General features: G+C 26.5%; 1 protein-coding gene and 1 long non-coding RNA gene across 8 annotated transcripts in view; both read right to left on the bottom strand.

Annotated features, from left to right (window-relative positions):
- Positions 1-7910, bottom strand: part of LOC103307645 (synaptic vesicle glycoprotein 2B) — an 11332-nt gene extending 3422 nt beyond the window's left edge. Inside the window, exons 1-7 of one of the 7 annotated variants that reach the window (XM_029488558.1) lie at positions 7565-7908; positions 3285-3339; positions 3081-3212; positions 2957-3022; positions 1372-1533; positions 1143-1305; positions 178-296 (exon numbers count right to left, since the gene is read on the bottom strand). In XM_029488558.1, coding sequence (XP_029344418.1) covers positions 178-296; positions 1143-1305; positions 1372-1417 — 328 coding nt within the window. In that variant the 5' untranslated portion in view covers positions 1418-1533; positions 2957-3022; positions 3081-3212; positions 3285-3339; positions 7565-7908. Of the gene's footprint in view, positions 1-177; positions 297-1142; positions 1306-1371; positions 1534-2956; positions 3023-3080; positions 3213-3284; positions 3340-7564 lie in introns of all 7 variants that reach the window. The other 6 variants (XM_029488555.1, XM_029488557.1, XM_029488559.1 and 3 more) reach the window with 6 other exon arrangements.
- A 3895-nt stretch (positions 7911-11805) lies between these two features.
- Positions 11806-13226, bottom strand: LOC115033056. The gene is made up of 3 exons (XR_003839215.1): positions 13034-13226; positions 12852-12979; positions 11806-12413 (listed from the first exon to the last, which is right to left on the bottom strand). It is a non-coding gene; the product is annotated as an uncharacterized LOC115033056 (long non-coding RNA).
- Positions 13227-13316: the final 90 nt, after the last annotated feature.

The raw sequence follows: 13316 nt of genomic DNA, 5'->3' as shown, positions 1-13316 counted from the left end.
TTGTAAGTCCGCCTCTGCATAGTATCAATCATACTTAACTTTAAAAATATGCTCAAATATACACACGAACTTATATATAAATGTACTATAGGTTAGGTTAGGTTACCTACCTATTTAGGGTGCTTAGATAAAATAATTACTATTATATAGATATTGTTCGATTATTATAATGCTTACACGGAACTAATATTACACCAAATGTCCAGAACATTTCCATCCAACAAAGAAATTGTTCGCGTTTTTTGCCGTTCACAAACTCTCCAATGTATGAATAGAGTACAGTAAAACCAGACGCCCTAAAAATGATTTATTATTTTGTTAATATTTATAGTTACCTACTTTATCTGTTTTACTGTTATAATATGTAAAGGTAATAATAAATATGTACATTGCATACTGCGTAGTGCAGTGGTGTTGCCAAGAATGTGTTTCAGGTATTTTCTTATCAGTGTTTATGTAAAAAATATACTTAGCTTCAGATTTCGACAAAATATGAGAGAAACAACTTTATTTAAAGTGAACGGGCCGTATGTCGACGGTTGCCTAATACCTATATATGACACAGTGTAAAAATTAAGACAAAATTGTTACAATATTAAAAATATGGATAAAATAGTATATTAAGTTCTATTGGTTCTATTTATTATGTATTAGATAATACAATTTGTAGCCAATTTAGCCATAATTGTATAAACAGTTAATTTCCGATACTCCACTAAATATGAAACGGTAAATTTTGGAATGGATATAGTAAATAAGTTAGGATAGCTCAGGGGTGCTAAATTTCTGGTTTCTAAAAGTATTTTAATACAACGCTATAAACAATAATTTCATATCATACAATTTAAAAAAAAATTATTTGGTAATCTTTAGTTCCTATTTTTGTAACATTGGCTACTTACTCTAATTGTACAAATACTCATATTTTGATATTTTTTAATACTGGTTAGTGTGAATTTATTTAGAATAGAATCGCGGTTATAAAATCGTAATACAATCAATCGTAACTATGGACTGGTAACTAACGGACGGACGGACACAACGGTGATATAATGTGTATAATAAGCATATTAATATGTTTAGAAACCAAACTCAGTAATACACTCTACACACAACATAAGTGCATTATAATATTTCCTTACCCAAATCCACTCATTAACTTGCAGAATATCAATACTGGATAAATCTGAGACACGCTAGATATGAGGCTGAAGACACCATCAATCATCATGCAGACGACCAATGTATACTTTCTGCCTCTGGAATCTGCCACGTAACCCGTAATAAAACATCCGAATAACATACCTTGAATGAAACCAATAGTATTTAAAAATCGCATAAATATGAGGAATGAAATTCTTAGGTAGGTACCTATCATCGATGCTCCATTTAGGATTCCTTTGTGGACAGATGTCATTTGAAAATCACATTGTGCTGACGGTATAATGAAAGACACTGACGTCACACTAATTGAGATTGCTGCGAAAAGTGATCCGCAAATGAATAATATGTAGTAATGAAAACTCCCAAATCCTGCATAATATAATAGAAACATATTAACATTTATCGTTTGAATTGTCTAATAATATAGTTATTATCCTAGTAGTTATCCTAATAAAGTTTTAATTAATCACACGATTTCATGAATATCAACTGTTTAATATTATTAACTAGCTTTTTTTTACCTGGATGTTTTAATTCTGAAAACTGTACCAGATTTATTCAAAATAATGTTATATTATTAAAACAAAAAATAAAAATTATAACGATAATTCGTATTAATATAATATTATCTAAATGTATACAGTGCACTTGTATTCTGTAGCCTACCAACTTTTGTAATCTAAATATAACAATACAATTTAATATAATAACCATTTTTTTTAATTTAGAAAAATATTAACTGTTTTTTGTTTTTAAATTGAATCTCACTTCATTAAAACTGAATCCAGACTGACTCCAAATATTACATCTACTACCAAGACGTATACATTTGAATATTTGATACAGATAAAAATATCTACTTACCTACTATGAATGTAGTGGCGTATTTAGTATTTTTTTTAAGGGGCGGATGACAAGAATTTTAGCTTACAGATTACGATGTAATATTTATGATATAATAATAGACATGTATTTAAAGAGCCATGGGGGCGGATTTGTCCCCATATCCGCCCCCGTAAATACGCCCCTGTATGAATATATTCGTAAATAGCATATTTTCTATGTCTTTCTATAGAAAACGAAATATATAATACCTATTTATAATTTAGTGCGCACTCTAGTGACGTTTTCTCGACTATACTTAAGTAACCACAGACATCACAAGGCGCTCTATAGTTGAATTACTTTATTACAACAAGGTTATAAAATAAAATATAATATTATTTTGATTTTTAATTTTTATACATTTTTATTTTATTTCGATCTCGAAAGTCATATTATTATTGTATGTGTAGGTATATATATTTATAAATATAAATTATAGTAATACCATTGATTATAAATACTAGTATATATAATCAATGGTAATACAAATTACAAAAATCTATTTTAATATATTTATCTAATTATTATTTATTAATGTATGTTTAAATTTGAATTAATTTTGCTAGTTTGCTACGATGGCGTATAAATAAAGTTTCAACTTTAAGTACCGTAATTGATTAATAACATGCGTACAGTAGCAAATAGGCTCACCGAAAAATTGCGAAGTTCTAGAACTTAAGGACATTTCAAATAAATCTTGGTAAAAATAAATGCACTTATCCACCACTGCATAAATCAATTTAATTAAAAATCGTAATATTAATGCAGCTAATAATACACAATAGTGTTCCCTACCTATAGGCTATAGGTACAGCTTAATTATTCAAATCTCCAAAAAAGTAGAGCAATTGTATAGAATATATACCTAGTACCTACCTATTTAAATTTAGTACATATTATAACTTACCGACAATTTCGATAGCTTCGTCCAAATTTACTGATTTGGTTATCAAATATTTAGAACTTGATGTTTCTAGAAAAAAAATTGTCAAAATTAGTTTCAGAAAATTTAATAATATTATAATATATACTACACTGCAAGATACTATTTAGGGTGTCACTATCACTATTATTATCCTTGATTGAGGATCTAATAGGCTGAAGGCTCTAGAACGTATTGTTATTATTTTTCCACTTAAATTATATTCCTGAAAAAATTGCATCTAAGAACAATGGTATGTATATTTGGCATAAGTGCATAAAATATTACATTTAATAATAATAATAATACATACCGCATTACCCGATTACCGTATGGAACAGTCCCGGGTAGCTAAAGCTGGGCAGTAACTAGTTAAAAAGTTAAAATTTAAATTTATTATAAGTTACTTTTTTTGATGACTTTTAATTTAATTAGTTAATATAAAATAGAATTTTAGAAAATAACTTAGTTAAGAACTAAAGCCGAGTTCACAAGTGGCCGCATGGCACAAGGCACACGATTATTAAAAACATGACATGACATGACACTATAAGGGCAGTTGACCGAACCCGGCTGAAGTTATTTCATAAATAAATGATTGTAACTTAACTTAGTTATTTTATTAAAATTAATGTTATTTAAGAATTTTTGGTATTATGAACTGTATATTTTATGTAATGATTTTTTAACGAAAATAATATATTTTACGTAAATATCATTATTATGCTATTGTAAAAAGATGTAAGTAGATGCGTTCTATGAATACCCACACGAGTCTTCGTCTTATACTATGATAAGTTTAAAAGGGTGTAGTCAAATTGGTTCCTGTTTGAAAAAAGTTTTTTATCAAGTTAAGCCGAATTTATTCACGTTTGTGTCGGACAGCATCTGCAATTATTTTTTTGACTGCCCTTATCATCACCCAAAGACGCCGAAGACTCTTTTTATAATAATTTGATGGCCATAAAACCATGCTTCTCAAAATCTGATTAGTTTTTTACTACGTTCATGATACATTCATAATGATGGACAGTACCATTCCACCGAATTTTGGGATACATTTTTAGTAATAAGTATTAAAATTAACTTTTCTAACACATTGTAACGGGTTTTGGGCTAGTTAAAGTACTTAAACTTGGTGAGCTTGTACTTGCTCTATATTCAGCACTACATATCAATACCAATATTGGTACACTGAATATGAGTTCACTTCACAAACATGAATAGTTAATTAACAATGTTATGGTGTTATTTATTTGTAAATACAGCTAGGGGGCAGCAGTTAAATCCGAGGATTTTAAAAAATACAAAAAAAAATAGAAAAATAATTTTTTATTAATTTTTTGCCAAACAAATAAAAATTACACAAGTTGAATTTTATGTTATATATTTAAAAACTTCAATTTTTAAAGATTGTGTAGGGCAAATGCCTTCCTTTTTTAGCCACACATTCCTACTACATATATAATTTCTTTTGTAATACGCTTTTACCGTGAACGCACGCTGTTCACTCGACCAATGCTTCATGATTACTAAATTCCGGGTATTTAAAAGCGATAAGAATATTCCCGAAATCTCTACCACTTTAGCCACGCCCACCAGTTCATATTAAAATCGTCAGGTTTGACTGCTGCACCCTGTATAAGCTTTCAAAAACAAAATTCTTGAAATTTAATAAAAAATAATATGAATATAATATAGTTCATTGTACAGCTTAAAATTATTATGTAAAGTTCAACAATATTAAAATAGATTAGTAGATTACAATTACATTTTATATTTGTACAGTGCATTTATAATTTATAATTTAAAAAGAAAATCGAAGTTGTTTCGAAGACTGATAAGTAAGTTACCTATGTCATTTTTGGATTTATTAAGATTTGTAATAAATTACAGAACGTCAATATATTTATATATTATTATTATGTCATCGACTGCGAAGGATACCAACCCTCGTACCATCTACTTGTTGAACGTCTATAACCATACAATACATTTTGCATTTTTGCTTTTACTTTATTGCCACTAATATGCAAAAATATGTAAACAATTACGACTAATAAACCTCATCAGAAAATGATGGAACCTAATCTGCATTCAAAAACTTGTCAACGAATAAGTAGGAAAATCAGCAGAAAAGTGTACTATAATAAGAATAATTTAGCAAGAAACTATTCACCAAGCGAACCAAGTAAACCTCAGAAGTCCTCATCACACAACACATAATTCAATGGCAATCTCAAATCTCAATACAAAACCAAAGTACAATTCTAGTCATATTAATACTCACATCGTCACATCGGTATCATTATATCAAGCAACTTAGACCAAACAAAATTAACGAGCAGAAATGCACCTACTTATACTGAAATTATCGATTCCCTAAATTAAATTGATATTTTAATATATTTTAACAGTTTATCCAACATATTTTTTATAGATAATAAATGCCCGCATACATTATATTATTAGGTATATTGTGTTCTAAATGATGACTAGTATTTAATCTTTAAATCTTAATTCAACTTTATAATTAAAAGTATATTTTAACGTATGTATTTATTTTACTAATTAATATTACATTTCATTTTTTAGAAATAAAAACATAATAATATAAACATAATATATTATTAATGTATTACGAGTACAATTATGTTTAATCACATATTCAAAAGTTTCATTTACAATTTAATATGGCGTGATTTTAGTATACCCAATATCTTATTACTTATTAATTACTTAAATTATTATAACTATCTTTATGATTATCGATATCAATAGTTATGTTCTTTATTACAGGTATAATATCTTAATATTAGTCTTTGATTGCTGCTTATGTATACGAACATGTTGTACCTATAATGGGTGGGTACATATTATATTTTATTTTTCATGGGTTTATCTATATTAGCACGAAAAGGCACTTTTTATATAAAAATAACAACCTACAGCATACCTAAGTTGGGTATTATTTCACAGCATTTTTACATGTGATACGCAGTAAAAGTATTATATTTGTTTTAATATTTAATTATAGTATAGTTACAATTTGATATAAGATAAAAAATTTTAAACTGTAACCATTTTTTATAAGATAGAATTTTTATTTTATTTAAAAAATAAGTAAAACCATACGCCATATGTAAACAATAGTATATAGCAGTACCTATAGGTTTTACCAAGGTGGGAAGTCTTTTTTTTTGTTTAACTCGTTATGTTAACTTAATATAGAAAAATGTTAATTAAGTTTAATTAATAAATAATAACAGTAACTTAACTTCGTTAAAAATCAGTTATTTTATTTTTCATATAATATTAATATTATTATACCTACCTTTTTTTAAAGCTAACAAATAATTAATAACATAGTAATTCAATAAACGTCTTACATTTTTAAATAACTTTATCTATTAAAATGAATTACTGTAGGTACTATATATATACTTTAAACAATGATGAAATTCAACAAAATAATTAAATTGTTTTTACGTAATGGTCCACAGCTATATCTACTAAATATTATAATAATCCAATTCATTATTAGAATATAGGTAATTAGTTACATAGCTCACAACTCCACAGAAAGCAATATAAAAAAAGGTTATGAAAAATGATTTTCGACTAGGTACACATGACACAGATGTGTCGAGATTACGGGGCCTTGGCCCCCCCTCCCCCCTAAAAAAAAATCCGTCAAACCTCCTTTTTTAGTTGTATGGGATCCAAATCCTCCCACTCACATTCATGTTAATAATTATAATGGATTACCATCTATGTAATGAGTATACTAATCAATAATGTGTACAGGATACTGAAAGTAAATAGTTACCTATATTTTTATTTTATTAATGATGCGGTTACCCCTATAACATTTCTGTTTATAATATGTTGTATAGTATATTCTATGAATATACAATGTAATAACTATTATTAGGTATAAATTATTATTTATTAATTAATATATTTAATATTTCGGGTTATTATTTTTTTTTTTTTATACAATATTAATCTTTACAAAACTGAATATATTTGTAATCTCTGGCTTAGGAATAAAATTAACTTCGTGTGATGATAAAAAATTAACTATAAGTTACTGAATAAAATGGAAAAAAATGTAACGATGTAACATCTAAAAAAGTAACTTAACTTTAACTTTTTAACTCGTTAATGTACGGCCTTGTGGATATTCATTATATAAAAATTTATATTATGAGTTATGACTTATAACTCTTACTAAGTATCGGTAATAACGATTTACAATGCATAAATAAGTAGAATGAAATAATCACTTTTAAGTTCTCTGACAATGATATTTTTATGTCTGTCACATAAAAAAATCATTTGGGTAAATGAAGTTTCTAAAAAATTTAAAACACTAAAACGATTTGTTTTTCACCGAAACTTTTGATATATCTTTATCCATATGTAATGATTAAGTACTTATAAGACACGTGGAATTCGCGTTACTTTCAAATAAAAGCAAATTATTTCCATAGAACAATTGATTGATTTTAAAATTAAAATTTACTAATCACTATATTATATTATTATGTACTTACAAGGCTACAACCATTTAACTAAAATTATATTTACCTTTTGAATTATTTTTTTCCATCATGATCAACACACGCAGGCACAATCAAAAGCATGCATCAAATAACGAGTCTCCATTCAACGTCACTAACTAAAGTCATTACTTCAACGTTCATAGTTTCAATAAAACGATTAATATTTTAATTCGATATTGCCGTAATTATTATAATAATATCGTTTCAATACAGTCCCAGATAAATGCTATTATTTATTGCCATTATATATCTAATCTATTAGGTACTTAATGAATTAGGTACTTATCAACTTTCATAACGCAATAACTCAAACTATCGTATGTTAGCAAGTTAAAATTGGTCGTTTGTGTGTGTGTGTGTGTGTTGAATTGTGTTGAGTTCAGAGTTGATTAAAAACATGATTTTTTTAAAAAAATCAAAAAAACTGTTTTAATCGTTTAAAACATGTTTTTTTTGTTTAAAACATTTTTTTTTTAAATGATTTTTTCAACTGTTTTAAACATGTTTAAAACATGATTTAATCGAGTTTAAAAAAAAATATGTAATTTATTTTTTAAAAAAAATTATTTATTTAATATCTTAATTTTTTTAGCTTTAGACCACGAACTAAGATATACCTAAGGGCTTAGGTATATCTTAGTTTGTGCTTTAGATTTAAAAATCATTTTTGATAATAAATAATAATTGATAACAAAAGACTGATCTGTTATCTACATCATGATAAAGAATAATATAATTTTAATACTTTGGCGGGTTTGCGCCACAATATTTCCGAATATGAAATATGATACAAGTAATAAAATGATATATGATATCAATGAAATATATTTTTGATGTTATGTTATAGTTAACTAACTGTTATGTTATTTTAATAATTTTACTTATAATTATTAATTTCTATATAATTTATGTTTTACATAATACATTATGACTTGTTAAGTGTTAGCTATTATGAGTTTATGACTGAACATTAAACGATACATTTTAATATTTTATAATTCTGTTGTATACGTTTGTGTTTTAACTTTTAAATGAAATAGGTATGAAAAATTAAAATTAAACAAATATATTACCTACAGAACTACAGAAGTAATAGAACCATAAAAGTATACTGTTGGTAATTTGAATAAGTGAAATTATAATTATAAAATATAAATGTTATAAATTTCAAATTTGTTTATGAAACAAAAAAAAAATAATAGATAGGAGTTGCCAGTATGAAGTTATATGCACATAAATTATGTTTTTCTGTTTTAAACAACTGTTTTTTTTATGTTGTTTAAATCATTTGTTTTAAACGTTTTAAACAAAACCATGTTTGATTAATTTAGATGTTTAAAACATGTTTTAAACAAGTGTTTAAAACAAAATATTTTAAACATTTCAACTCTGGTTGAGTTGTGTTAAATACGATGTTGTGATGGTAATGTTATAGTCCGATATGCTATACCATACGTTATTAAAGGTGTACCATTTTTTTTTTATTGAAACATTCGAAAATTTTCTGATGAATGGTGTGTCTGCTTTTTGAATCCCACACAAGAAGCAGACGTAGCGAATATATTATACTGCACGCAGTCGTCCGTATCTAAATACAAAAATAACTTATAAAATATTATATGCATGTTTGAGGAATAATTTTAAATAACACATATTATAATAACGTCATGTACTTGTATAGTTTCGATAATAATGTATATGCAATATGTATGTGCTAAATTGAACTAGCAAAATACAAGCCATATCAGTGATGTTATTTCAGTTTTTGAGAGAGGGGGCAAAATTTTTGACCGGCCCAAAATAAAACTGAAAAAAAAAAGCTCGCTAACATTTACATTACATTACATTACATTACAATATTGCATTTTTATCTCAATACAAATACCCTCCTTATACATATTTGTATACTTACTAGTTAGTATCAAAGGTTAATATCATATGCATACAGGTAAGTTAGCCATTTTTTTGAGAGATAACAATAACTAAATAATTAATACATTTATTTAGAGGATACTTAAATTAGTTACTATATAAAGGCCCAAAACTAGCCCATACCCGGCCCAACAGCGGCCTGCTAATGACAAGGGAGAGGCAAATGCCCATCCTTCCCCCTCTCAAATGACGCCACTGAGCCATATCATGCCCATAAGTACTCCCACATTTCCAAACATAGGACCTACATAGATACAGCCATGGCTAGTGATGTAAATTTTCATGAAAATTTATTTAGGTGAAAATTTTGAAAATTTTATAATTTATCATATTAATTTCTTATCAAATAAATCTTTTGATATTATTCTAATGAACATAATATAGTACATTCAAAATATAAATCATTTAATATAAATAATATATACCTATATCAATATATAGGTAATATTTAACTCGGTAATAAATGTGCATTTTTATCTTTTATTAAAAATGTTGTATTTTTACTTCAGTATAAATTATGAGTGTATAAAATCGTTTTGTTACAATTATTGATTTTTAAATTTTTAACGGAGGTAATTTATTGTTTGAGCCACTTCCTCAATTTTACCCAAATTATATTATTTTTATTATAAGACGTGTTTTGTTTGACTCTGACGTTATACTTGTTGCAATGTAAATAAAAATGAAACAGTAATTTTATAAAGTATTTAAACTTAAAAATTAATTTATTTAAGAAAAGTACAAAAAAAACAAATTTTCAACATTTTCAAGTTTTTAAAGAAAGTTGAACATTTTCAGAAATTTTCAATGAAAAAATTAATTATCAATTGAAAATTTTCAAGCTTACATCTCTAGCCATAGCCCTAAGAAAAAAAATACGAATTAATAATTATTTTTTCAACCAAACTCCAAAATTTACCTGTATTTTTTTGGAAACAACTCGACAGCGATGCAATACATAAGACTGATACTTACGACGGAAAGATCTGCAAACATTGAAGATAACAGGAGATTCTCAAGTGAAGACGTAATGAAGTATAAGCAAGCAGCGGACAGACCTGATCCTAAGAAGCTTACCACTAGATAAAAGTATAAAACAGAAATATAATTAAAGTCAGTAATGTTCTTACTACAGACATCAATAAGTTCCAATTATTTCTTTCTTCAAGCATGTTACTATATCTATAATACTGGATAAAATTTGAACGTTATCCGTTCCCTTGACTTAATTGAATTATGATTCCTTCACTTTATTTTAACATTTATGAATATAATAAAATTATTATTAAAAAATATTAAAACTAAATATTATTATAGTTATCTAAGAATATTTTTAAGTAGAGTTTCAGTTGTAACAATTGGAAAAAAAATTGTAATAAACAATTAGGTACCTATGTAAAAAGGTAATATAATTTAATTCGATCCAATTAAGCTATACAAATTAACTACAGTCATAACGTGTTATAAATATCAATAATTTGTCGTTATATTATGTAAATCATGTGAGTTACGTAGAAGACTGCCTTCAGATAAGAACACTATTACAATAACCTATCATTGTCACTCAAGCATACTATATAAACCAATTAAAAATGGCTCTTTCAACTCTTGGATTTCCTCCCTTAGTGCAAAAGGCGGCTTCCTCTGGAATGCAACTCGCCGTTGCCTAAAGCAAAAACATAAATACTCTCTCCTAAAAAAATCGGACGGTACTTGGTGTAAGTCTGATTAGGAGAAAGCAGTTGTTTTTCGTTCACATCTTGATCAGGTTTTCCAACTACACCACAATATCAACATTATTCACAGAACATATCCAAAAAATAATTAAACACTCCACTACCATTCTACCTACCACCTGAATCCTTCTCACCAGCTGAAATTCATCATAACTTAAAATTACTTCTCCTCAAAAAATTCTGTAGACTGGATTTAATCACAGCAAAAGTTGCTCGCCAAACAATAAAAAAAAAACCGGATCCATCTCACTCATATTCTAAATTATATTTTAAGGCTCTCTTATATTTCAGTTCAGTGGAGAACTTCTGTTATCATCTTAATAATTCCTAAATCATATAAGCCCCCGGACTTGCCAACCTCATATCGTCCTATACGTCTTCTTCACTTATTTGTCAAACTATATGAAAAAATCATTTTAACGAGTATACCTCAACTAATTGGTATTAATCAAATCATTCCAAACTCACAATTAGGATTCAGAAATAGACATCAAATAATCCATCGAATCAACCGGTTGGTTATGACTTAATTAATGATTAATTCGGAGAATTTTATAGATATCATAAAAATATTGATTCGTAAATTAATAGACCCATCTAAACATATTATACTAAATTATATTATTCAAATATCTTAACAGGTACGCACATTTTTTTTACACTTTTCCATCCCCTTTATATTCTTTTCCAATTTATACACTGATTATAATATTTACAAACAATATGAAATTTATTATACTATATACATTATATAAATCAAACGTAATTAAACACAGCCTAAATAAGTGCAAATGAAAATACTTATATATTTAACAAAAGGAAAAAATACAACAAACATTCACAAAATATTACAATAAAACAAAGTTTTGAGTACATATTTAGAAAATACCTCGACATAGGTAGACCAACGTATTACAATGTGTCTACTTATGTATTTTTCTTTACAAATCATTAATTTTTTACGAAGTTTAATAAATAATTATTTATTTATACATAATAAATTATAAAGATATATTCATAAATGTACGGACAAAAATAAAATAATAAATGTATGTAAAATTTGTATATATTATAAAATTGTAAGAAACAGGATATACTAATTGTTTAATAATTATACAAGTTCAGAATTCTCTCTTCTAATATTATTTTTTCATTTTATGGTGGTCCTTCCAGTTTTTGGTAATGTTAATACTAATAACCCTGAAACTAAAATGTAATTCATATTTACAACTATAGTTAAACTAAGGAATAGAAAAAAACTTTTAACATTATATTCTACTTCGAAGCATTAACTATTAAAAATGTACTTATATTTACAATATATTAACATTATACCTATTATTTACATTTTTTGGCAAAATTAGTTCAATCCAACGTTATATAAATCTACTGGGTACCTATATAAGGGTAATAATAAATATAAATCGCTAATGATAATATGAATAAAAAAAGATAGTAAAATATCATTTAAATATAGACTGACAATCCGTCTCACTAAAAATCGTTTTTCGTACCTATGTAATGGCTTATCATTGAATTCAAACTTAACACATTCATTACAATGACCTACTCAGTGATGAAGACCTACCTACATCAACATACATTATAGCTAACTGAATTTTTTTAAACATTAGGTATACTTACTTATCAAAAGAGAGCACGATACTAAAATAGGAACCATACAATGTGCATCTATAAATACACCAACTACGATGTTGCCAAGAACTGCACCTATTCTGCCAAACATGGAACCAATAGAAACGCCAACGCCTCTAAAAATTACAAAATATTACGAATTTTTAATGTTTCTAACATTCTAAACTTACCTATATTCTGTTGGAAATATTTCAACACCTATGCAAAATACTAGACCAATACCAATGCTGGAAAGTGCTTCAAATACGGAAGATAACACGATACTTTCGAACGATGATGAAATGAAGTACAAACAAGCGGCGAAAAAACCAGACCCAAAAAAACTTAGAACTAAAGAAAAACATATCTATTAAATTAGTTTAAAATATATATATATTCAATTTACAGTTTTAATTAACTAATTTAATTAATTGTAAATTTAATTAATATTGTTATTATTGTTAAATATGCGAT

The sequence above is a fragment of the Acyrthosiphon pisum genome, chromosome A1 (genome assembly GCF_005508785.2).
Source record: "Acyrthosiphon pisum isolate AL4f chromosome A1, pea_aphid_22Mar2018_4r6ur, whole genome shotgun sequence".
In the NCBI taxonomy this organism is placed as follows: Eukaryota; Metazoa; Arthropoda; class Insecta; order Hemiptera; family Aphididae; genus Acyrthosiphon; species Acyrthosiphon pisum.
The sequence above is the reverse complement of the archived record's forward strand: the minus strand, read 5'-3'. Positions and strand labels throughout refer to the sequence as shown.